The 27149-nt window shown below is 42.2% G+C and overlaps 1 protein-coding gene across 5 annotated transcripts in view; it reads left to right on the top strand.

The window, feature by feature from the left end:
• Positions 1–553: 553 nt before the first annotated feature.
• The window catches only part of LOC139391859 (adenylyl cyclase-associated protein 2-like), a 36018-nt gene continuing 9422 nt past the window's right edge, over positions 554–27149 (top strand). The window contains exons 1-7 of one of the 5 annotated variants that reach the window (XM_071139458.1): positions 554–908; positions 15315–15439; positions 15663–15763; positions 19713–19790; positions 24934–25077; positions 25696–25781; positions 25967–26072. In XM_071139458.1, coding sequence (XP_070995559.1) covers positions 15325–15439; positions 15663–15763; positions 19713–19790; positions 24934–25077; positions 25696–25781; positions 25967–26072 — 630 coding nt within the window. In that variant the 5' untranslated portion in view covers positions 554–908; positions 15315–15324. Of the gene's footprint in view, positions 909–935; positions 1097–14856; positions 14925–15226; positions 15440–15662; positions 15764–19712; positions 19791–24933; positions 25078–25695; positions 25782–25966; positions 26073–27149 lie in introns of those variants that run through there. The other 4 variants (XM_071139461.1, XM_071139459.1, XM_071139462.1 and 1 more) reach the window with 4 other exon arrangements.

The raw sequence follows: 27149 nt of genomic DNA, 5'->3' as shown, positions 1-27149 counted from the left end.
ACACAGCAGAGATAGAGGCCTTTCACGTGACATCACTACGGCTTCCATGGCATCTGACGTCCGCCATGACGGAATTCAGAGGCAGGTTGTGAATTGGGACGTGACAGACAGTAAGTAGTAGGTGCCGTTATCATAATCAGGGGCACAGTGAATGGCCCTGTTAAAACCAGCGATTATATCAGCACATAATGATCCCCACCCACTGGGTCTAGACGTCAGTTTGTTTTGATTTACATTTGTTTGAGTTGTCAACTATTGTGAATTCAAGGTGAAATCCCCCCCCCCCCCAAAAAAAAATCTTAATTTAGGTTAAAAGTTAGGTAAAAAAATAATAATAATCCCCTTACGTTGATTACTTTTTGAAAATCCAATGATTTTTCCATGTTGATTCAACATTATCACATATATTTTTGTGGTTAAAATGATGTGGAAACAACATTGATTCAATTAGTTTTTGCCCAGTGGGCAACTTTATGATCTTGGAGAGGATGATAATGTTAATATACAATTTTCATATGACTAGCTTTTATAATTTGAATGTCCACACAGCACTATCCTTTGAGCCATTGGGTAAGACCACAGGGTAAGACCACAACATTAGACGTCAATCAGACGTTCCATACTTAGTCTAGGTGTCTGGGGCGTCCTCCACTGCTCCTCAAGACCAGGCAGGGGGGAGAGAAAGACTGGAGGCACCGATTGGTACTTTGCCAGTGGTTCACTCACTCAACTGCGTTATCAGGTTCACAAATGTTGCTTAATTTGGAAGTCCCGGAAGTTTAGGGTTATCTGCGCGATTGACTGACAGGGAGGCTGGGTGAAGCGGCAGACGTAGGAACGAATCAACCCGGGACATTACAAAAGCGAAATAAAACACTACGCCAGGATTTGATAGGGACCTAAAGAAGGTAAATATGTTGGTTAGTTTGTTTTCTAACGATTGTTATATTTTTGACGAGATGGGAATGGGAGGGAGAGCGGCAGAGAGGTGGGGACTGGGGCGGCACGTTTGTAGATGGCTCGCCTCAGAGAAACGCTTGCGGTTATACTATTCGCTGTATTGGCACGAGAAAGGAAGACACCGATAACCACAAAGGTCTGAACAATCGCCCTTTCCATATTATCGATGTGTGTCTTGTCTTTGTGTTTGTATGGCTAGTTAGACCATTGTGTATTTGCGGCGTTTCAGTTTATTTAGAAAACAGGTATTGCAATTGCAAAAAGGCTATTGCTAGAAAATACGAATTTGAGTATTTTGTATGTCGATGTCATTGTTATTTGTGTATGTGATGACAACGGTATAGCCTATACAATGCAGCATGCCAATGACGTAGGATGAAAGTGTAAAGGATGACATGTCAACATTTGTTTTATTATTATTATGGTGTAGTGTGTGGTGAGTCGAAATGACCTGTCACCTGACGCTATTGTCATACCTCTCATACCTTGTTATCTATGTGAGGACACATGAACACAACACACATAGTTGTCGCACAGGATCAGTGCACATGTGTCACATGAACCTTCAGGGAACATTATGAATGTTGACAGTTTATGTTGATATTTAGAAATCTTGTTTATATTATTATTCAATTCTCACGTGTTAGCCTGCTGAATATTTCCATATTGATATAGATAGATTATTACTCTCAAATGTACAATTCATAAGCCCTATAAGTATAAGAGTTTTCAGATCTCTCTCTCACTCGCTTGACAAAACTCGAGTTTCAGATCTAGATGTTTTTCTTTTATGAAGGGCCATCATCATGTCTAAGAATTAAATGGTCCTTAGCCCAAAGACCTTATAGGCCTATCAAGCACCAACCATAGAACCTTCCAACTTAGAATAGATGACAGGAAATCAGCACCACTAGCTTGAAGCAGGGGCCAAATATAGCCCTGAGATCAGATACTCAGGGCAAAGAGTTATGAGACCCTATGGTGATTCCTGAGTATAATGACATTCTCATTTCAGTAGAATAATAACACACCGCCGATGTCTGCTTTCACAGCTGTTGGGTCCAAATCCCACCTTGGTCAGACAATTGTTAGGTGCTTTGTTTACTAAGAAAACAATTTCTCTAAACCCTCTAACCTCAGGGTTCAACCTGGTCTCAGAGCATTTCATATTATTCTGTAAGTAATTCAGATATAGTCCGTTTAGAATGATACACTCATGTTAGTATGGTATGTATTCATTTGTGGATGTCCATTACCCATTTCGTATAATGCGTTATGAATGACCATTTGTATTATATGTTACGAATGTACTAAACATACAATATGTTACGAATTTACTAACTATACAATATGTTACGAATTTACTAACTATACAATACGTTACGAATGTACTAACTATACAATACGTTACGAATTTGAAAAACATACAATATGTTATGAATTTGCAAAGCGTATATGATATGTTATGAATTCCAGCTAGGTGGCTAACGTTAGCTCGTTGGCTAAGGGGTTAAGGTTAGGGTTACATTTAGGAGTTAGGTTATAGGGTTAGGGTTAACTAACATGCTAAGTAGTTGAAAAGTAGCAAAAAAGCAGTAAGTAGTTGAACAGATGGTAATTAGCTAAAATGCTGAAGTTGTCCATGATGAGATTTGAACACGCAAACTTTGGGTCGCCCACCCATCCACCCTGACCAATCACCCTACGTTCGTTTTTTCCTTGAGTAATTAATTATCTGTTATTCAAATCCTGTCCTGGCTCTTTCCCCTCAATCACTTTATTCAAATAACTTACTGTAACACTGCATAGCTGGGGTCCAACAGTGAAAGAGCTAAAATGGCATTCGCTATGCTTTCTATCGCCATGGAGACTTTGGCAAACTCACAATGGTGAAGAGATGCTAATCAAGTCATACTGTGCCAGATTCTAGCTGTTGCGTTCACACAGTTTTCAATGTTAATGTTTTCAACACATCTTCCGGTGAAACACATTATGAATAGGGCTGGGGCAAATACAGTGGCAGACTGTACTCTGTTTTATAGCATGTTGCAAGGCTTGTCAAATGTTTTTATTTACAACTATAGACATCTTGATATTTTGGAATAAAGATAGTTCAATTGTGCCTCATACACTCTATGATCAGATATTCAGTGTTATGTATGCCAGTGAGCAGTCAACTCTGTCCACTGATCTAAGATCAGCTTTCCCTGCCTCTTATACCTTATCTCACCCATTGGAGCACAAGCACAAAAACGGAGGTCGACCGATTATGATTTTTCAATGCCGATACCGATTATTGGAGGACCAAAAAAGCCGATACCGATTAATCGGCCGAATCATTTAAATTGAATTTGTTAATAATGACAATTACAACAATACTGAATGAACACTTATTTTAACTTAATATAATACATCAATAAAATTAATTTAGCCTCAAGTAAATAATGAAACATGTTCAATTTGGTTTAAATAATGCAAAAACAAAGTGTTGGAGAAGAAAGTAAAAGTGCAATATGTGCTATGTAAGAAAGCTAACGTTTCAGTTCTTTGCTCAGAACATGAGAACATATGAAAGCTGGTGGTTCCTTTTAACATGAGTCTTCAATATTCCCAGGTAAAGAAGTTTTAGGTTGTAGTTATTATAGGAATTATAGGACTATTTATCTCTATACCATTTGTATTTCATTAACCTTTGACTATTAGATGTTCTTATAGGCACTTTAGTATTGCCAGTGTAACAGTATAGCCTCCGTCCCTCTCTTTGCTCCTCCCTGGGCTTGAACCAGCAACACAACGACAACAGCCACCATCGAAGCAGCGTTACCCATGCAGAGCAAGGGGAACAACTACTAGAAGGCTCAGAGCGAGTGACGTTTGAAACGCTATTAGCGCGCGCTAACTAGCTAGCCATTTCACTTCGGTTACACCAGCCTCATCTCGGAGTTGATAGGCTTGAAGTCATAAACAGCGCAATGCTTGACGCACAACGAAGAGCTGCTGGCAAAATGCAGGAAAGTGCTGTTTGAATGAATGTTTACGCACCTGCTTCTGCCTACCACCGCTCAGTCAGATACTTAGATACGTGTATGCTTGTATGCTCAGTCAGATTATATGCAACGCAGGACACGCTAGATAATATCTAGTAATATCATCAACCATATGTAGTTAACTAGTGATTATGATTGATTGTTTTTTATAAGATACGTTTAATGCAAGCTAGCAACTTACCTTGGCTTACTGCATTCGCTTAACAGGCAGTCAGTCTCCTTGTGGAGAGCAACGAGAGAGAGGCAGGTTGATATTGCGTTGGACAAGTTAACTGTAAGGTTGCAAGATTGGATCCCCCGAGCTGACAAGGTGAAAATCTGTTGTTCTGCCCCTGAACGAGGCAGTTCCTAGGCCATCATTGAAAATAAGAATGTGTTCTTAACTGACTTGCCTAGTTAAATAAAGGTATAACAATAAAACAAATCGGCAAATCGGTGCCCAAAAATACAGATTTCCGATTGTTATGAAAACTTGAAATCGGCACGAATTAATCGGTCGACCTCTACTCTGGACCAGTACTTAGAGAACGCCTCCATCTATCAGTAAATATTATACACACAGTCCAAAGAGATATGATTTTAAGGAATCACCCTGATCAAGTTACATTGTCATTACATATTGGTTTATTTGTATTTTTTTGTATGTTTTTATTTATTAGGCCGTCTTTAGAGGACAAAAGTATATATAAAAAAAAATATATATATATATATATGGCACATGGAAATCTAAAGAGGGTAGTCTACAGAGATAGGTGGGATTGGCTGAGAGTAGCTGACTTAGTAGCTACTTTGAAGAATCTCAAATATAAAATCTATTTTGATTTCTTTAACACTTTTTTGGTTGCTACATGACTCCATATGTGTTATTTCATAGTTTTGATCTCTCTACTATTTTTATACAATGTATAAAAGTGTAAAAATAAAGAAAAACCCTTCAATGAGCAGAGATGTATTTATATTTCTGATTGATTGACTGATTGCTATTTGTAGGGTTAATTTTAAATTACAGTTGTGATTTTTCTGTTCCTGAACCTCTTACCAGAAACAAGGTATATGGGGGTAATAACAGATATTTTTCTAATGATTGTCTCTTCGCAGCAAAATCTGCAGATCTGAGATGGTTTTATTCCCCAACATTCAGTACACAGTTGTTTTAACAACAAAGACACATTTGTCTTTCAACTTCCACTTTCTTCCAAGGGTGTCTAAATAACTTTCAAACATCAAGTTTGAAGACCTCAAACCAAACCCAGAGGTCTCCAGTGACTGGCCACATACTCTAGGGCCCTGTACTGTCTGGCAGCCTGCATAAATAGACAGTGAAGCCCATGTTAGACATTTGGCACTGCTGGGAGAATTCTCTGGAGTGATTAATAGCATTCGCCCAGGCTGCACCTCCCATCCACCACCAAGGAATTAGTGCACTCACAGCACTGCTGGTGTGAGGCATACTGCACACTTCAGATCACTAATGAATGTTCTAGCTGCTAGGTCCTACTGTAGCGGATAGCTAGAAGGAAGGCTGATGCATGGTGAACACAGGGACTGACAGAAACCCTCTTCTGCCACTTATTAAAGTACTGGTGGGGGATGTTATTATGTTGAAGTGTAGGTGAGGTAGGGATACACAGCACAGCGCCTTCTCTGCTCAACTGGACTGAACTAGACTGAACTAGACTGTTCTGGGTAAAAAAAGATTGAATCAAATGTTATTTGTCACATGACAAAAAACATGCATGACTATGCATGGATAATAAACAGAGAGTAGCAGCAGCATAAAAATGGTGGTGGGGGGTTGGCAATTTAAATAGTCCCGGTAGTCATTTTATTAGCTGTTCAGGAGTCTTATGGCTTTGAGGTAGAAGCTGTTAGAAAGCCTTTTGGACCTAGACTTGGCACTCCAGTACCGCCTGGTATAGAGGTCCTGGATGGCAGGAGGCTTGACCCCAGTGATGTACTGGGCCGTACGCACTACCCTCTGTAGTGCCTTGCGGTCGGAGGCCGAGCAGTTGCCATACCAGGTGGTGATGCAACCAGTAAGGATGCTCTCAATGGTGTATAACTTTTTGAGGATCTGAGGATCCATGCCTCAGTCTCCTGAGGAGGAATAGGCATTGTCGTGCCCTCTTCACAACTGTCTTGATGTGTTTGGACCATGATAGTTTGTTGGTGATGTGGACACCAAGGAACTTGAAGCTCTCAACCTGCTCCACTACAGCCCCGTCGATGAGAATGGGCGCTTGTTCGGTCCTTCTTTTCCTGTAGTCCACAATCATCTCCTTTGTTTTGATCACATCGAGGGCGAGGTTGTTATCCTGGCACCACCCTGCCGGCTCTCTGACCTTCTCCCTATAGGCTGTCTCAATGTTGTCGGTGATCAGGCTGTTGTGTCGTCGGCAAACTTAATGATGGTGTTGGAGTCGTGCTTGGCCATGCAGTCATGGGTGAACAGGGAGTACAGGAGGGGACTGAGCACACACCCCTGCGGGGCCCACGTGTTGAGGATCAGCATGGCAGATGTGTTGTTACCTACCCTTACCACCTGGGGGAAGCCTGGCAGGAAGTCCAGGATCCAGTTGCATAGGGAGGTGTTTTGTCCCATTGTCCTTAGCTTAGTGATGAGTATTGAGGGCACTATGGTGTTGAACGCTGAGCTGTAGTCAATGAATAGAATTCTCACGTACAGTTGAAGTCGGAAGTTTACATACACCTTAGCCAAATACACTTAAACTCAGTTTTTCACAATTCCTGACATTTAATCCTAGTAAAAATTCCCTGTCTAGGATCACCACTTTATTTTAAGAATGTGAAATGTCAGAATAATAGTAGAGAGAATGATTTATTTAAGCTTTTATTTCTTTCATCACATTCCCAGTGGGTCAGAAGTTTACATACGCTCAATTAGTATTTGGTAGCATTGCCTTTAAATTGTTGAACTTGGGTCAAACGTTTCAGGTAGCCTTCCACAAGCTTCCCACAATAAGTTGGGTGAATTTTGCCCCATTCCTCCTGACAGAGCTGGTGTAACTGAGTCAGGTTTGTATGCCTCCTTGCTCGCACACACTTTCAGTTCTGCCCAAAAATGTTCTATGGGATTGAGGTCAGTGCTTTGTGATGGCCACTCCAATACCTTGACTTTGTTGTCCTTAAGCCATTTTGCCACAACTTTGGCAGTATGCTTGGGGACATTGTCCATTTGGAAGACCCATTTGCGACCAAGCTTTAACTTCCTGACTGATGTCTTGAGATGTTGCTTCAGTATATCCACATAATTTTCATCCCTCATGATGCCATCTATTTTGTGAAGTGCACCAGTCTCTCCTGCAGCCAAGCACCCCCACAATATGATGCTGCCACCCCCGTGCTTCATGGTCAGGCTTTTTTATGGCGGTTTTGGAGCAATGGCTTCTTCTTTTCTGAGCGGCCTTTCAGGTAATGTCGATATAGGACTCGTTTTACTGTGGATATAGATACTTTTGTACCTGTTTCCTACAGCATCTTCACAAGGTCCGTTGCTGTTGTTCTGGGATTGATTTGCACTTTTCGCACCAAAGTACGTTAATCTCTAGGACACAGAACGTTTCTCCTTCCTGAGCGGTATGACGGCTGCGTGGTCCCATGGTGTTTATACTTGTGTACTATTGTTTGTACAGATGAACGTGGTACCTTCAGGCATTTGGAAATTGCTCCCAAGGATGAACCAGACTTGTGGAGGTCTACAATTTTTTTTCTGAGGTCTTGGCTGATTTCTTTTGATGTTCCCATGATGTCAAACAAAGAGGCACTGAGTTTGAAGGTAAGCCTTGAAATACATCCACAGGTACACCTCCAATTGAATCAAATGATGTCAATTAGCCTATCAGAAGCTTCTAAAGCCATGACATAATTTTCTGGAATTTTCCAAGCTGTTTAAAGGCACAGTCAACTTAGTGTATGTAAACTTCTGTGAAATAGTGAAATAATCTGTCTGTAAACAATTACTGGAAAAATTACTTGTGTCATGCACACATTAGATGTCATTACCGACTTGCCAAAACTATAGTTTGTTAACAAGAAAAACTATTTTTAATGACTCCAACCTAAGTGTATGTAAACTTCCAACTTCAACTGTTGGTGGTCCATTTGTCCAAGTGGGAAAGGGCAGTGTGGAGTGCAATAGAGATTGCATCATCTGAGGGTCTGTTGGGGTGGTATGCAAATTGGAGTAGGTCTAGGGTTTCTGGGATAATGGTGTTGATGTGAGCCATGGCCAGCCTTTCAAAGCACTTCGTGGCTACAGACGTTAGTGTTACGGGTCAGTAGTGTCACGACGTAAGCGAGAGAGCCTATGGAGAAAAAAATACATTCATCTTGCCAAAGCTCCTAATCCCAAAAATTGGAGAATTAAACAATATATTTTTTGAGAATGTGGGAATGGTCCGTGGACATTTAAGGGACAGTCATGTCGAGTTTGTTTCATTTGGTGACCTCATGAAGGATAGGAGACACACATTACTCTTTGTTTGTTTGTATACACTTCTCAATTATGGGGTTTGCGTCTGAATGTTGGATAAAATAAATTATTGAGTATAGGTATACTTTTGAAAGATGAGATGTGATGATAACCCATACTCTCATTTAGAAGGCTTTCATATAAAGTTTTAACTAGTCAGTGACCACACCCCGTGAGTACAGACATTTACATTGGCGTCATGGAACGCCCCTTTTTATACTCTAGTATGAAAGCCACTTCCAACTAAATTTGCCACAGATGAGAAAACATGAAGCGGTAGCTATACCGATTAATCAGCCAATTTTTTTTGAAACATTTAATTTTGTTTAATTAATTAATTTGTAATAATGACAATTACAACAATACTGAATGAACACTTATTTTAACTTAATATAATACATCAATACAATCAATTTAGCCTCAAATAAATAATGAAACATGTTCAATTTGGTTTAAATAATGCAAAAACAAAGTGTTGGAAAAGAAAGTAAAAGTGCAATATGTGCCATGTAAAAAAGCTAACGTTTAAGTTCCTTGCTCAGAACATGACAACATATAAAAGCTGGTGATTCCTTTTAACATGAGTCTTCAATATTCCCAGGTAAGAAGTTTTAGGTTGTAGTTATTATAGGACTATTTCTCTCTATACCATTTGTATTTCATATACCTTTGACTATTGGATGTTCTTATAGGCACTTTAGTATTGCCAGTGTAACAGTATAGCTTCCGTCCCTCTCCTCGCCCCTACCTGGGCTCGAACCAGGAACACATCGACAACAGCCACCCTCGAAGCATCTTTACCCATTACTCCACAAAAGCCGCGGCCCTCCAGAGCAAGGGGAACAACTACTTCAAGGTATTGAAACGCTATTAGCGCGTACCCCGCTAACTAGCTAGACATTTCACATCGATGACACCAGCCTAATCTCGGGAGTTGATAGGCTTGAAGTCATAAACAGCTCAATGCTTGAAGCACAGCGAAGAGCTGCTGGCAAACGCACTAAAGTGCTGTTTGAATAAATGCTTACGAGCCTGCTGGTGCCTACCACCGCTCAGTCAGACTGCTCTATCAAATATCAAATCATAGACTTAATTATAACATAATAACACACAGAAATACGAGCCTTAGGTCATTAATATGGTAAAATCCGGAAACTATCATTTCAAAAACTAAACGTTTATTCTTTCAGTGAAATACGGAACCGTTCCGTATTTTATCTAACGGGTGGCATCCCTAAGTCTAAATATTGCTGTTACATTGTACAACCTTCAATGTTATGTCATAATTATGTACAATTCTGGCAAATTAATTACGGCCTTTGTTAGGAATAAATGGTCTTCACACAGTTTGCAATGAGCCAGGCGGCCCAAACTGCTGCATAAACCCTGACTGCTTGCACGGAACGCAAGAGAAGTGATACAATTTCCCTAGTTAAAAGAAAGTCATGTTAGCAGGCAATATTAACTAAATATGAAGGTTTAAAAATATATACTTGTGTATTGATTTTAAAGAAAGGCATTGATGTTTATGGTAAGGATTACGATTTACAATTATATGCAACGCAGGACACACTAGATAAACTAGTAATATCATCAGCCATGTGTAGTTAACTAGTGATTATGTTAAGGTTGATTGTTTTTTTCTAAGATAAGTTTAATGCTAGCTAGTAACTTACTTCTTGCTGCACTCGCGTAATAGGTAGTCAGCCTGCCACGCAGGCTCCTCGTGGAGTGCAATGTAAGGCAAGTGGTTAGAGCGTTGGACTAGTATCCGGAAGGTTGCAAGACCGAATCCCCGAGCTGACGTGGTAAAAATCTGTCGTTCTGCCCCTGAACAAGGCAGTTAACCTAGGAACGGTGGGTTGTCATTGAAAATAAGAATGTGTTCTTAACTGACTTGCCTAGTTAAATAAAGGTATAAAAAAATCTAATAAATAAAAAAAATCTGCCACAATCGGTGTCCAAAAATGCCGATTACCGATTGCTATAACTTGAAATCGGCCCTAATTAATCGTCCATTTTGATTAATCGACCTCTAGTGTCTATGTAATTCTGTGATTGATGAAGTAAGTTAGTAAATAAATAATTAAGCCAATTTGTATATCGCTGATTCATGATCTATATTAGGGTTCGTGCAGATATCCAAGGGTTTGCGACATTCCGAATATGACTGAGGTAATAATACAATAAGTGACTGTAATCGATAAGATATGAAAATATCTGAAGAGTTATATTCGGGAAATTTAAACTCTATAAACAACATTTTCCGTGGTGCCCTTACTTCCTAGTTAATTAAAGTTACATGACTATTTTAATTGCGAAATTAAATTACATAGAGAATTTATTTGATAATATACAGTCTTCACATTTAATGATAGTCTATGCTACGACAGTAGTCATTTAGGCAGGTTACCTTGGGGTTCTTGGGTTCTATGGTGGTCTGCTTGAAATATGTTGGTATTACAGACTCGGTCAGGGACAGATTGAAAATGTCAGTGAAGACACTTGCCAGTTGGTCAGCGCAGGCTCGGAGTAAATGTCCTTGTAATCCGTCTGGCCCTGCGGCCTTGTGGACTTGTTTACTCACATAGGCTATGGAGAGCGTGATCACACAGTCGCCTGGAACAGCTTATGCTCTCATGCATGCTTCAGTGTTGCTTGCCTTATAGCGAGCATAGAAGTTATTTAGCTCGTCTGGTAGACTCGTGTCATTGGACAGCTCTCGGCTGTGCTTCACTTTGAAGTCCGTAATAGTTTGCAAGCCCTGCCACATCCGACGCGCATCGGAGCCGGTGTAGTACGATTCGATCTGTATTGACACTTTGCCTGTTTGATGGTTCGTCGGAGGGTATAGCGGGATTTCTTATAAGCTTCCGGGTTAGAGTCCCCTCCTTGAAAGCGACAGCTCTACCCTTTAGCTCAGTGCAGATGTTGCCAGTAAACCATGGCTTCTGGTTGGCGTATGTACTGTCACTGTGGGGACGAAGTCATCGATGCACTTATTGATGAAGCCAGTGACTGATGTGATGTCCTCCTCAATGCCGTCAGAAGAATCCCGGAACATATTCCAGTCTGTGCTAGCAAAACAGTCCTGTAGCTTAGCATCTGCGTCATATGACCACTTCCATATTGAGCGAGTCACTGGTACTTTCTGCTTTAGTTTTTGCTTGAAAGCAGGAATCAGGAGGATATAGTTTTAGTCAGGTTTGCCAAATGGAGAGTGAGGGAGAGCTTTGTACGCATCCCTGTGTGTGGAGTAAAAGTGGTGTAGGGTTTGTTTGTTTTTTCCTCTGGTTGCATATTTAACATGCTGTTGGTAGAAATGAGGTAAAACAGATTTAAGTTTCCTTGCATTAAAGTCCCCGGCCACTAGGAGCGCCGTCTCTGGATGAGCATTTTCTTGTTTGATTATGGCCATTTAGTGCCAGCCTCAGTCTGTGGTGATAAATAGGCAGCTACAAAAAAATATACAGTGGGGCAAAAAAGTATTTAGTCAGCCACCAATTGTGCAAGTTCTCCCACTTAAAAAGATGAGAGAGGCCTGTAATTTTAATCATAGGTACACTTCAACTATGAGAAAAAATGAGAAAAAAAAATCCAGAAAATCACATTGTAGGATTTTTAATGAATTTATTTGCATATTGTGGTGGAAAATAAGTATTTGGTCACCTACAAACAATCAAGATTTCTGTCTCTCACAGACCTGTAACTTCTTCTTTAAGAGGCTCCTCTGTCCTCCACTCGTTACCTGTATTAATGGCACCTGTTTGAACTTATCAGTATAAAAGTCCACAACCTCAAACAGTCACACTCCAAACTCCACTATGGCCAAGACCAAAGAGCTGTCAAAGGACACCAGAAACAAAATTGTAGACCTGCACCAGGCTCGGAAGACTGAATCTGCAATAGGTAAGCAGCTTGGTTTGAAGAAATCAACTGTGGGAGCAATTATTAGGAAATGGAAGACATACAAGACCACTGATAATCTCCCTCGATCTGGGGCTCCACGCAAGACCTCACCCCGTGGGGTCAAAATGATCACAAGAACGGTGAGCAAAAATCCCAGAACCACACAGGGGGACCTAGTGAATGACCTGCAGAGAGCTGGGACCAAAAGTAACAAAGCCTACCATCAGTAACACACTACGTGTCCCTCTGCTTAAGCCAGTACATCTTGTTTAATAGTGTGGTCTACAGCTTATCATGAGATACTCTATCTCAGGCGAGCAAAACCTAGAGACTTCCTTAATATTAGATTTTGTGCACCAGCTGTTATTTACAAATAGACACAGACAACGACCCCTTGTTTTACCGGAGGCAGGTATTCTATCTTGTAGATAGACCGAAAACCCAGCCAGCTGTATGTTATCCATGTTGTCGTTCAGTCACTACTCTGTGAAACATAAGATATTACAGTTGTTAATGTCCCGTTGGTAGGATAGTCTTGATTTGAGTTCATTCATTTTATTATCCAATGATTGCACGTTGGCTAATAGGACTGTCGGTAGAGGGGGATTACTCACTCGCCAACGGATCCTTACAAGGCACCCCGACCTATGTCCCCAATATCTCCGTCTCTTCTTCATGCGAATGGTGGGGATTTGGGCCTTGTTGGGTGTCTGAAGTAAATCCTTTGCGTCCTACTAAAGAAAAAAATCTTTGTCCTGTACAAGGTGAGTAATCGCTGTCCTGATATTCCAAATCTCTTTTCGGTCATAAGAGACGGTGGCAGAAACATTACGTACAAAATAAGTTACAAATAACACGAAAAAACACATACAATAGCACAATTGGTAAGGAGCTCGTAAAACGGCAGCCATCACCTCCGGCGCCATCATAATAAAACTGGATTATGAGAAGTGTGTGTGTTTTTCTCTGTATCCGTGTGTGTGTACCACAGGAGGTTGGTGGCCCCTTAATTGGGGAGGACGGGCTCGTGGTAATGGCTGGAGCGGAATAAGTGGAATGGTATCAGATACATCAAACACACGGTTTCAGTGCGTTTGTAACCACTCCATTCCAGCCATTAATATGAGCCGTCCTCCCCTCTGTGTGTGTGTGTGTGTGTGTGTGTGTGTGTGTGTGTGTGTGTGTGTGTGTGTGTGTGTGTGTGTGTGTGTGTGTGTGTGTGTGTGTGTGTGTGTGTGTGTGTGTGTGTGTGTGTGTGTGTGTGTGTGTGTGTGTGTGTGTGTGTGTGTGTGTGTGTGTGTGTGTGTTAGGGCTCATAATCCAGTCTGTGACGGTGACATCACTGGAGCCGATCCCTGCATGGGGATTGGTTTGCTAACGCTGGAGGAAGAAATACAATCAGGCGAATGGCCTGGCTTATGAGGTCAGTCTCCACTGATAACAACCGGATCAGGTGATCAGATAGATGCTGTTTCTCCTCAACTAAGAGAAGAGAACTTCTATGACTGAGTCCCAAATGGCACCCTATCCCTGGACTCCTCTATAGTGCACTACTTTTGACCATATTACTCTGGTTAAAAAAAATATTGCTACTGAAGTATACAGGGCTACCAATAGATCAGCAAGTTTTCCATGGATGATGACTGAAAGCAATGCCCTGTTTCTGTATGCATGAAATGCCTCCTTCTTTCCTTCTCTCCTCATGGTTGCGGGAAGATGTTTAGGGGTGGTGGCGCTGAATTTTTCTCCCCGCTCTGCAGACGGCTATTTCAGTGTGCTCATACAGGAGTAGTAAAGGTCCAGCGCACTACTTATTGTGTGTATATATATATATATATATATATATATATATATATATATATATATATATATATATATATATATACAGTACCAGTCCAAAGTTGGACACACCTACCCATTCAAGGGTTTTTCTTTATTTTTTACTATTTTCAACATTGTAGAATAATAGTAAAGACATTAATACTATGAAATAACATATATGGAATCATGTAGTAACCAAAAAAGTGTTAAACAAATCAAAATATATGTTATATTTGAGATTCTTCAATGTAGCCACCCTTGATGCCTTGATGACAGCTTTGCACACTCTTGGCATTCTCTCAACCAGCTTCACCTGGAATGCTTTTCCAATAGTCTTGAAGAAGTTCCCACATGCTGAGCACTTGTTGGCTGCATTTCCTTCACTCTGCGGTTCAACTCATCCCAAACCATCTCAATTGGGTTGTAAAAAAAAACACACCAGGAAATCAGCTCCAAGTGATTGTAATTTAAGAAGTCTGTTCCCAAGTATTCCCATGCATTGAGAGACACGATGTGATCGTATATAAATGTAAGCAAGGTTTGAAATTGTTTTAGTCAAACATTATATCTGTTTGGGGTTCTTGCGATCAATTTGCAATCTACAAATTATTTGTAATTATGTTCCAGAACCCCGACCATCCGCTCAAGAACAAATCGGCCCGCGGCTGAATATAGTTGATGATCCCTGACCTATGGTATGGTGTACATGATATGATATGATTGATTGTGTAGCGGAAGTTGTGGCAAAGGACCAGATGGCTAGAAGTCCAGAAAAACTCTGACTACATTCCAAATGGCACCCTATTCCCTTTATAGTGCACTACTTTTCACCAGGGCCCTACAAATCCTATCGTGTTTTGGGTTTTTAGGTGTCTGCAGTGTCATAAGTGTCCTATAGCATTTCAAATGTCCCTCTGACCCTACAAATTAGCCAACCCCTATAAATCTAGACACAAAAGAAAAGTCATGGGTTGTATTGCATTTATCTTGAAATCAGAAGAGAGACGTCATGGGGAACATGACCAGCCCTGGCTACAGCACCAGTGATGGATATCAGTCCACTGACTTCATCTGCTTCGTTCCAGGACCATCGCCATGGAAACGCTAGTGCAGCGGCTGGAGCAGGCCGTGATTCGTGTGGAGCAGGTGTCCGTCAACATGCAGGTGTCCAATGGCATGGCCAACGGGGAATGTAACGGGATCAACGGAGGTGAGTAGTAGAAACGTAGTGGTCCAGACTGTGACAGCAGTGTATAGCATTGGGTAGTGAGGTTCTAGGTTTAACTGGGAACACAACTTTATCCAATGAACGTTTATAAACATGTAATATTCTATGTAAAACTCGGAAAAGATACTGTGGTAAAAACTGTGGTAAAAACGCAGTGGGCATTGTTTTCTCCTTCTTCCCTCCCTTCTTCCACCTGTCTCTCCAGGTCTGTCCCAGTGTATGGAGGCCTTTGACCTGCTGCTGATGGGGCCGTTGTCAGAGTACCTGAAGAATAGCCGTGCCATAGGAGAGGATGTGGAGAAGCATGTGAGTGGAATGAATGTGTGTGTGTGATTGCATATGACTGACTATCCTTGTGTGTTTGAGTGGCTTCTTGCCAAGGCCGCAAATGGGAAATGGCTCTGTGCCATTAAGATCACAAAGTCTCCTCCTCAATCCCCAAATCCCTCAAATGTTCTCACTTACACACCAGCTGTCTTGGTTAACACACTGCCATTATATTTGGTCTTTGTCTTTATCTTAAACTGTTAGTCTACAGTAAATGAAACGAAGCAGGCGTCTTAACTGACAGAAACTCAAAGTGATGTTTGTACCAGAGCAGCAGATAAGAACACACAAAAAGATAATATGGATGATGAAAATAAGACAGTTTCCTACTCTGTCCTGCTATACTACTCTGTCCTGCTGTACTACTCTGTCCTGCTATACTACTCTGTCCTGCTGTACTACTCTGTCCTGCTATATTACTCTGTCCTGCTGTACTACTCTGTCCTGCTATACTACTCTGTCCTGCTATACTACTCTGTCCTGCTGGACTACTCTGTCCTGCTGTACTACTCTGTCCTGCTATACTACTCTGTCCTGCTGGACTACTCTGTCCTGCTGTACTACTCTGTCCTGCTATACTACTCTGTCCTGCTGGACTACTCTGTCCTGCTATACTACTCTGTCCTGCTGTACTACTCTGTCCTGCTGTACTACTCTGTCCTGCTATACTACTCTGTCCTGCTGTACTACTCTGTCCTGCTGTACTACTCTGTCCTGCTGTACTACTCTGTCCTGCTGGACTACTCTGTCCTGCTATACTACTCTGTCCTGCTGTACTACTCTGTCCTGCTATACTACTCTGTCCTGCTGTACTACTCTGTCCTGCTATATTACTCTGTCCTGCTGTACTACTCTGTCCTGCTATACTACTCTGTCCTGCTATACTACTCTGTCCTGCTGTACTACTCTGTCCTGCTATACTACTCTGTCCTGCTGTACTACTCTGTCCTGCTATACTACTCTGTCCTGCTGTACTACTCTGTCCTGCTATACTACTCTGTTCTGCTATACTACTCTGTCCTGCTATACTACTCTGTCCTGCTATACTACTCTGTCCTGCTGGTCCTGCTGTACTACTCTGTCCTGCTGGTCCTGCTGTACTACTCTGTCCTGCTATACTACTCTGTCCTGCTATACTACTCTGTCCTGCTATACTACTCTGTCCTGCTGGACTACTCTGTCCTGCTATACTACTCTGTCCTGCTGTACTACTCTGTCCTGCTGTACTACTCTGTCCTGCTGTACTACTCTGTCCTGCTATACTACTCTGTCCTGCTGTACTACTCTGTCCTGCTATACTACTCTGTCCTGCTGTACTACTCTGTCCTGCTGTACTACTCTGTCCTGCTATACTACTCTGTCCTGCTATACTACTCTGTCCTGCTATACTACTCTGTCCTGCTGGACTACTCTGTCCTGCTGGACTACTCTGTCCTGCTATACTACTCTGTCCTGCTATACTACTCTGTCCTGCTACTACTCTGTCCTGCTGTACTCTGTCCTGCTGGACTACTCTGTCCTGCTATACTACTCTGTCCTGCTGTACTACTCTGTCCTGCTGTACTACTCTGTCCTGCTGTACTACTACTCTGTCCTGCTATACTACTCTGTCCTGCTGTACTACTCTGTCCTGCTGGACTACTACTACTGTCCTGCTGTACTACTCTGTCCTGCTATACTACTCTGTCCTGCTATACTACTCTGTCCTGCTGGACTACTGCTGTACTACTCTGTCCTGCTATACTACTCTGTCCTGTGGACTACTCTGTCCTGCTACTACTCTGTCCTGCTGTACTACTCTGTCCTACTCTGTCCTGCTACTACTCTGTACTACTCTGTCCTGCTGTACTACTCTGTCCTGCTATACTACTCTGTCCTGCTGTACTACTCTGTCCTGCTGTACTACTCTGTCCTGCTGTACTACTCTGTCCTGCTGTACTACTCTGTCCTGCTATACTACTCTGTCCTGCTGTACTACTCTGTCCTGCTACTCTGTCCTGCTATACTACTCTGTCCTGCTGTACTACTCTGTCCTGCTATACTACTCTGTCCTGCTGTACTACTCTGTCCTACTGGACTACTCTGTCCTGCTGTACTACTCTGTCCTGCTACTACTCTGTCCTGCTATACTACTCTGTCCTGCTGTACTACTCTGTCCTGCTGTACTACTCTGTCCTGCTGTACTACTCTGTCCTGCTATACTACTCTGTCCTGCTGTACTACTCTGTCCTGCTGGACTACTCTGTCCTGCTGGACTACTCTGTCCTGCTGTATACTACTCTGTCCTGCTGTACTACTCTGTCCTACTGGACTACTCTGTCCTGCTGTACTACTCTGTCCTGCTGTACTACTCTGTCCTGCTACTACTACTCTGTCCTGCTGTACTACTCTGTCCTACTACTCTGTCCTGCTGTACTACTCTGTCCTGCTGTACTACTCTGTCCTGCTGTACTACTCTGTCCTGCTGTACTACTCTGTCCTGCTGTACTACTCTGTCCTGCTGTCCTGACTACTCTGTCCTGCTGTACTACTCTGTCCTGCTGTACTACTCTGTCCTGCTGTACTACTCTGTCCTGCTGTACTACTCTGTCCTGCTGTACTACTATGTCCTGCTATACTACTCTGTCCTGCTGTACTACTCTGTCCTGCTGGACTACTGCTGTACTACTCTGTCCTGCTGTACTACTCTGTCCTGCTGTACTACTCTGTCCTGCTATACTACTCTGTCCTGCTGTACTACTCTGTCCTGCTGTACTACTCTGTCCTGCTGTACTACTCTGTCCTGCTGTACTACTCTGTCCTGCTGTACTACTCTGTTTTCCCAGGCTGCTCTACTACTTCCATTGAGATAAACTTGGTGTGTAACTTGATTTTATGATACTGTATATGCAACTGTTGTCACCAAGCCAAATCGCAACCACATTTAAGATGAATCTTTAACACAGTGAGATTTTCTCTACCAGTGACAGTAGGGCTGGAGGAATGTTGAGAGGAGCACTTAGTGACCACTTCACTCCCCTGCCTGCTTTCTGTCAATGGGACTAGTATTATATGGAGATATGCATCCAATATGGCAGCCTGTAAGGAATTGGGTTTCATTTGGGACAGACACATGGTAGATTCTCCTTGTTTTATCTCTCAAAGAAGTTGGCTCTGGGAACCTCTGACTGTGTGGGGTCCAGGGCTTGGCCAGGGAAAACCACTCCGGCTCTCTACAGAAAACCACTCTAGATAGATGGGAGGAGTAGGAGTGCTTTAAATTACAGTTTGTTTCCTGTCCCCTACAAAGCCAATGGCGGGAGTGTGTTTGAACTTTAACCCTACATTCCAATATTTAAAACGCGACACAAGGACCTTTTCCACGAAGATGTCAGGCCGTTTTCCAAAGGGAGATGAGGTGTAGTTTGTGGCTTGTAATCATGTTGGCAACCACTTTGATGATTTCTCTTCAGACTCCCAAAATAAAGCCAACATTTGAACCTTGATTCATACCAGGCACTGGTAGCAAGTCCAATTGCAGAAATCCCTTTCTCAAGGGAGACATGATTTCAAATGGGAATTAAATAAGTGAGGACTTTAATATGTGGAAAAGCAGAACGACAGTGAAATAGCCTTAATATGTGGTGAAATGGGACTGGGGGATGGGGGAGGATATTCCTTCATGGGTCTTTTCTTTCGTAAAACAACATTCACTTAATCTCCTTCTCCCATCACAGTGAAATGAGGAGGAGGGGGTGTGTGGGTTAGAGGTGTTTTTTTAAGTTAGGAAAGCTCCTTTTATGGCAAAACCGGAGTTCCTCTGGAGGTTTTCCCAAACATGGGACATGCCTTGTGGGACCTGACTAATGCATTGTTACCAGCATGATGCAGTGCAGAGTGTGGCTTATAATAATCTCATATTTGACATTTTAACCTCTGTGATTGACAGGCGGAGATGGTGAACAACGCTCTGCAGCTTCAGAGAAGCTTCCTCAAAATGGCCACCACACACCAGGAGCCTGCTCCGGTAAGGATGATATGTTTAATGGCTTGGAGAACTGTCCTGAATGCAGATACCCAAAGCAAGTAAACAAATGTGTATGGATCAGGACTGTTGGCCAACTGCACTGCACTTCAACACAGTTATCCAATGTGCACTTATCTACTGTTATCTACTGTAATGTAGCCAGTGTCGCCCATTACAGTGTCCCAGTATCGCTCATTTCAGTGTCGGACAGTTCAGTATTGCTCATTTCAGTGTCGGCCAGTTCAGTATTGCTCATTTCAGTGTCGGCCAGTTCAGTATTGCTCATTTCAGTGTCGGCCAGTTCAGTATTGCTCATTTCAGTGTCGGCTAGTTCAGTATTGCTCATTTCAGTATCACCCAGTTCAGTATTGCTCATTTCAGTATCACCCATTCCAGTGTTCCAGCAGCAGCCTTTTCCAGGCCTCTCTGTGTTTCCCAGTGCTGCTGGGCCAGTGGGTAGCCATGCGGTGCCCCGGAGCTCTGTTCACATAGGGATTAACCCCCTTTAAAAAAGAACACTAATACAACACATTCACATATGGGGAATTGAGGGGGGAAAGGGAGGGAGTACGGAGAGGAAGGGGAGGTTAACGTGATATCATCGCATTGGCTGTTTGTTTGTATTGAACCAGGAGGAGGGGGGTGGGGGGCAGAGCCCCAATCTGAACAGGAAGTGATTAACTCATATCTCGCAGGTCATTGGTCAAGAGGCAGTGAGAAAGAATTCACCAATTGTCTGATACACAAACAAGGAGGAAGGGTTTAAGCGGAGGGAGGGGACAGAGAGGAAGGGAATAAGAGAGGAGAGGGGAGGAGATGGAGAGGCGAGGACGGTGGTGGGTGGTGGCTGCATTGACTGTTTGCTTAAAGACCCCATGCAGTCTTCTAAATGTTTCAATCATCACTGTATGTCTAATAAATCACTGTGTTTATTTCATTTAAAAAAGCGAAATATTTTTTAAATAATTTATTTCCCTTAGCTGCCTTTGCCATTGAAATGCTCAGTCTGATCGTATGGGCGTGTTGATACAAATGTTTATATATATACATACACAGCCCTGATTGGCGGATAGGCTCGTCTATTCTGACTAGAGCCTACCTCGCTTACCACTTCATAGTAGGAGGATACATATGCAAATAAATGTCAGTCTTCCTCCTCTTCATCTGAAGAGGAGAGGCGAGAAGGATCAGAGGACCAAAACGCGGCGTTGTATGTGTTCATAGTGAATATTTAATTAAAGAAAGTACTGAACACTGCATACAAAAACAATAAACCAATAACGACCGTGAAGTTACAAATGAGACCTGTGCTGACACAAGCAACTAGCATAGACAATCACCCACAAACAAACAGTGCAACCCAGGCTACCTAAGTATGATGCTCAATCAGAGACAACTAATGACACCTGCCTCTGATTGAGAACCATACTAGGCCGAAACATACAAATCCCCAAATCATAGAAAAACAAACATAGACTGCCCACCCAACTCACGCCCTGACCATACTAAATAAATACAAAACAAAGGAAATAAAGGTCAGAACGTGACAATAAAAGAGGATTGGTCAGAATAATCAGATCGTGATGTCATGCTGTGGGCTAAAAACTCCATCCCACCACATCTTACACTAAAAGTGCATTAGCATAATTTTTACAATTTCAGAGTGTTATTTCGACCTCGTAGTGTGTAAATATCATTACAAAAAAACAGGAAATCAATGTGGACGTGAACTAGTGAGGAGAACTTCCTGTATCTTTACTTCAGACAGTTAAGAGCCAGCAGAGAGCCAGTAGAGCCTGTAGAGAGTGTGGAGCCTGTAGAGAGTGTGGAGCCTGTAGAGAGTGTGGAGCCTGTAGAGAGTGTGGAGCCGGTAGAGAGTCTGTAGCCTGTAGAGAACCTGTAGAGAGCCTGTAGCCTGTAGAGAACCTGTTAAGAGAGCCTGTAGCCTGTTAAGAGAGACTGTAGAGAGCCAGTACTGATTATTTGAATCAGCTGTCCCCAGGACCGAGATTGGGAATCCCTGCTGTAGAGAGACTCTTGTCGCTGTTCTCTGAGAATTTGGGTGACGATCCACAATGGCATTGGCAGAACTGACAATCCTCAAATTGGAGAGGCATTGATTTAGCCCCCCCCCAAAATATATTGTTGTCAATCAATATACCCCCAGAGAAATCTACTACAAAACCACACAGATACTGTATGGACACATTTTCACATAGTACATAGTTTTATATAAACCTAAATCATTGCCTCTGGTGGAAAAGAGATTGTGACCCTGTACAGCTCTCCCATAGGGACCCCAGAGCTGCTGGTAAAACCTCTGGTTTTTCTCTCCACGGCACTGGCCCGGGGTTGTGCTCCGTGGCTTTTTATGGGCATGTTCTATATTTGAGCCGCTCCGTGTATGGGTGGATGTGTGTGTGTGTTTGTGTGTGTGTGTGTGTGTTTGAAGCTGGGTTCACCTGACCCCGTCACGGCCCATCACTCTGTCTCTGTGTGTGTGTGTGTGTGTGTGTGTGTGTGTGTGTGTGTGTGTGTGTGTGTGTGTGTGCCCGCCCACATAAAAAAAAACTACAGTTTACAATAGAATAGTATAGGACTTACTATATTATTCTGTAGTAAACTGCAGGATACTATAGAAAACTATACTACACTCTAGTATTCCTCGATCATGTGTAGTACTTACTACAGAATTTTGTAGCATACTGTAGAATTCTATACTGCACACTGTATTATCCCTTGATCATGTGTTGTCCTTACGATAACATTTTGTAGTATACTGTAGAACACTACATATATTAAATAGTTCAGTATTATCTGCAAAAAACACTAGTAAATACTACAATAATGTCTGCAAAAACACTACAGTAATTTGTATAGTATATACTACAGTTTTTACTATAGTAATACTACAGTATTTAATTTGCATATACTCCACCCATTGCTCCTGAATGGCGCAGCGGTCTTAGGCACTGCATCTCAGTGCAAGAGGCGTCACTACAGTCCCTGGTTCGATTCCAGGCTGTATCACATCCGGCCATGATTGGGAGTCCCATAGGGCAGCGCACAATTGGCCCAGCGTCATCCGGGTTTGGCCCGGGGTAGGCCGTCATTGTAAATAAGAATTTGTTCTTAACTGACTTGCCTAGTTAAATAAAGGTTAAATAAAGGTTACACATTCCCCTCTCTATTTGTGCCACCCATGAGTGAGAAACCAACATGCCAAGTATAGACCATATATTGTGTTCAGACTCCAGGTTATGGACAATTTGGTCTTAGTATTTGCCCAGTAGGTTTCCTCAAGGAGGAAGCCCCACTTCTATGTCAAAGATAAAAAAACAAAAAATACCACAGTAACTACTATAGTATATAAAACAGTAATATTACAGTATTTATACTATAGTCAACTTTACTACAGTATACTACAATCATGTCCACAAAAACACTACAGTGAATACTATAGTATGTAAATATAGTAATAGTACCGTATTTACATCATAGTATACTATAATATTTTTTCATATGGGTGTTTATCCCATATGCCTCGCCAGCCCTCTGCTCTGCTGCGAGGCTTTACCCTGTAAAATCCCACCATAGTTTTTTTCTTTGTTACTTTCACTAGGAACGTTGATATCATGTTTGCATTATAGCTCACAGCCTGGCATGTCTGTGAATGTCAGCATATTGGATGCCAAGCCATGATATCAGATATTGTACGCTGATATGATACAGATCAAATAGCTTGATCGTACACTTTAGGTAGCGTGGCGGGTAGAAGCGTTGGGCCAGACAAGGGAGAGAGATCTCTAGCCTCAGAGATATGTAGAACTGACAGATGAATCATCACGAGGGCCGGGAGGTTTTCCTGACCACATGATTTGACCCGGCTCTGTTGACCGTCTGGGCTTATCATCATCACAGATGTATTGGAAAACTTCCTGAGTCTTATCATCACATTTCATGTAGAAGTGGTTTTCTTTTTAGAATCCTCTAGCAAGTTATTTTCCATGGGATCTGTAGATAGTGAAAGTAAAAAGTCAGTCGACGTTGGTCCTACCTATGAAAGGACTGTCTATTTCGGGTTATGAAAATCATGTGCGTTTGATTTGGGCAAGAATTTGTTCAAAAAAGGGTCCTCTCTCTTTGCCTCTCCCTCTGACACACGAGATAGACAGTCCTTTCATACGAAAGTCGACTGACTTTTTACTTTCACTCTCTCCAGATCCCATTGAACAGTCTTATTAAAGGATGTGGTGGAAAAGAGGATTATTTCATCCTCTCCACGTCTGTAAACGTTCCTTAGGAGGGGCTGTCTTTTAGTAGTTAACCCACTGATTGGATGACCTCATACACTGGATGATGTACTTTATTATGTGTTTATTGTGACAACATATCAAAACCTTAAAGCATGTTCAATCAAAATACATTTTTGTAAGAGCAAATGTATCTAACCCATAATGCAATTCAATTTGTTGCCTTAGCAACACAAGAATAATCACATCATTTCTCAAAATAAAGCTAAATAAAGAAACAGAAATGATTATACTTGTTTATCTTTCCCACAGCATATCGACAAGGCAGGGAATATTTAGTTAAATTGTCATAGCAACATCAGTTTAGATACAGGTCAAAATAAGAGAACTGTACAGCAGTATTACTAGGGAAACAATGCATTCCTTTCCCCAGTGCCTTACAAGGCCAGAGGGATCTCCTAATGAACAGAGGAATGCTGGGAGGGGAGGGAGGAAAGCGGGAAAGAAGGATGGAAGCAAGAAGGGATCTGGAAGTTCCTATTGAAAATAGGGTCCTTCTAATAAAGTCCCAGTAGCCCAGTTCTAAACTGTCATTTACATCCAGCTGGCTTGCATGGCAGGTTGCTTGTGGGCAAGGCAATCCGTTATAACCAAGGTAGCAGAACTGGAGTAACTGGACCATTGAGAGTGGTGCTCTCAGACTATTGAATATGTGAGCTGCCAAGAGCACTATTACAGAGGAATTTATGGGTGTTGAGTTTTAACAGTCATTGATAAATGCTATTTTTATATTGTCAGTTACGTATATATAAAAGACACCACCTGTGATATTGTTCAGTTTTTGTTCAGCATTTCTTTCCTCCATCTCCCCCCCTGTATCTCTCTCCCAGATGGAGCTGGCTGACCTGCTAAAGCCTATCTCAGAGAAGATCCAGGAGATTCAGAACTTCCGGGAGCGTAACCGTGGCAGCAGCCAATTCAACCACCTATCAGCTGTCAGCGAGAGCATCCCAGCGCTGGGCTGGGTTGCTGTGGTGAGGAGAAAACTAACTGTTCACTTATCTAACCTCGTCATCACCCATTTACTCACTCACTTTGGTGGCACATAGGGCAGCGACACAGGTCTCTATTTCTGACCGTCTTGGACCATGCATCTTCTTCACTATGTGTCTCCTTTTCCCTCTCCTTTGTGTTTCTAAACTACCAGTGAAAAAACTGGTTCTGTTGAATGTTGATATAATATCCATACCATTACATTCATCAAATCCCGTCCACTCAAGCTGCTTTGAGACTGAAATTGTGGTCTGGACTCTGTCAGAACAAGTCTACTGTTTGCCAGGGAGCCACTGTTTCACACGATTTGTGTCAAACCTGTTTGAACGCTCACGTCACCACATTCTCTTGAGTCTTTGCTCGACACTAGCCAAAGATGCATGTGGCCTATCCTTTGTGTGTGTATATATGGCTTGTCTACTGTACAGTCACTGTGGTTTAATGCATTTCTGTCCAATAGGTGGTGAGTGACATAATAATATTCTCTCCATTTCTCTGTCCATATGTCATTGAATGCAGAGTCTGTCTGCTGTCTGAATTTATATGGGGTCAGCTTTGTTTTACAATTTTTTCCTCTGGTGTCTCCATCTCTCTTCCAGAGCCAGAAGCCAGTTCCCTATGTGAAGGAGATGAATGATGCTGCCATTTTCTACACTAACAGAGTTCTGAAAGACTATAAAGACTTGTGAGTATGGCTGCTGGTGGATTACATCAACTGTTGCTGATAAGCAACTTTGCAGATTATTGTTGCTCTATGTATATCTTTCTTCCTGATCAGTCTGTCCGTCTGTTTCTCTCTCTGTCTTCGTCCGTCTCTGTTTACATCTCACTAATTGTCATCCCCCTCTCCTCTTGTCCCTCTCTCTGTAGAGACAAGCGTCATGTGGAGTGGGTGAGGTCCTACCTGTCCATCTGGACTGAGCTCCAGGCCTTCATTAAACAGCATCACATAACAGGCCTGGTCTGGAGCAAGACTGTGAGTAGCTTTCATAACATCGTTACAAAAGAGTGAAACAGCAGTGTAATTATATTTTCATAGTATTGAGTTGGGAGTGAGACAATAGAAAAACATCAGTCATGTAAAGACCTATCATGAACAGTTACTATGTCTTTTTATTACAGACTGTAATTTACAGTGCTTCAGGACTACAATCCTCTAGCTAACGTCCAGTGGGGCATTCCCTCTACATTCCATTATCTATTGTATGTGTTACAGCAGCAAATAGCTCCTGATCCAACCTCCTCAACCCTGCCCTGAGCACTCAGCACTTCGACATATGTTGGAGGAATAGGAACAAGGCCATGAGTTTTTCCCAACTGTGTAACCTGAGCAGGAAAAACTCAGGTCTAACTGCCTAACCTCTCAGAACTTTTATCTGACATTGGATAAATAGGACCAGGATTTTTCGTGATCAGGTCACATGGTCAGAAAACGCACCTGGCCCTATGGATGAACTATAACACTGCTTGCCATACAGGTTTAAACAGACAGGAACAAGACTCAATGAATTACAGTTTGCCTCGAGACATAATAGTCTGATTATTATGGCATGTCCAATTGTTTTCATGCGCAGCAGAGCCTGACTGTGGTTTTCCGTTGCCATATTGCTGAAGCAGTTCAGGGCTTGCATCCCAAATGGCACCCTATTTCCTACATGGAGCCCATAGGGCACTGATCAAAAGTAGTGCACTATATAATATGGTGCCATTTAGGATGTACAGTAGTTCTCATGTTAATTACCACGCAGTGTATATTTCTATGTGTAGTAATGCAGGCAGGCAGTTGGTGGCGTAAGGACCAGCCTGTATGAACGACTTGGTCCCTGGTATTCTGGTGGCTGCTTTATGGTTCTCAATTGTGCAATTGTAGAGTCAAACCCCCCGCCCTGTCCCATCACACACACTTCTGTTTATAAAAGTTTGCTGGGAATTCATGCTCTTCTTCTACAGATGTAGGATTTTAATTTGACCAGTTTCTCACAGCAGGAAAATAATCCTGCAGCAACTGGAAATTATTGTGTGGATTATAATTAATTAGTTGATCATTAATTAA

The sequence above is a fragment of the Oncorhynchus clarkii genome, chromosome 32 (genome assembly GCF_045791955.1).
Source record: "Oncorhynchus clarkii lewisi isolate Uvic-CL-2024 chromosome 32, UVic_Ocla_1.0, whole genome shotgun sequence".
Classification (NCBI taxonomy): domain Eukaryota; kingdom Metazoa; phylum Chordata; class Actinopteri; order Salmoniformes; family Salmonidae; genus Oncorhynchus; species Oncorhynchus clarkii.
The sequence above is the reverse complement of the archived record's forward strand: the minus strand, read 5'-3'. Positions and strand labels throughout refer to the sequence as shown.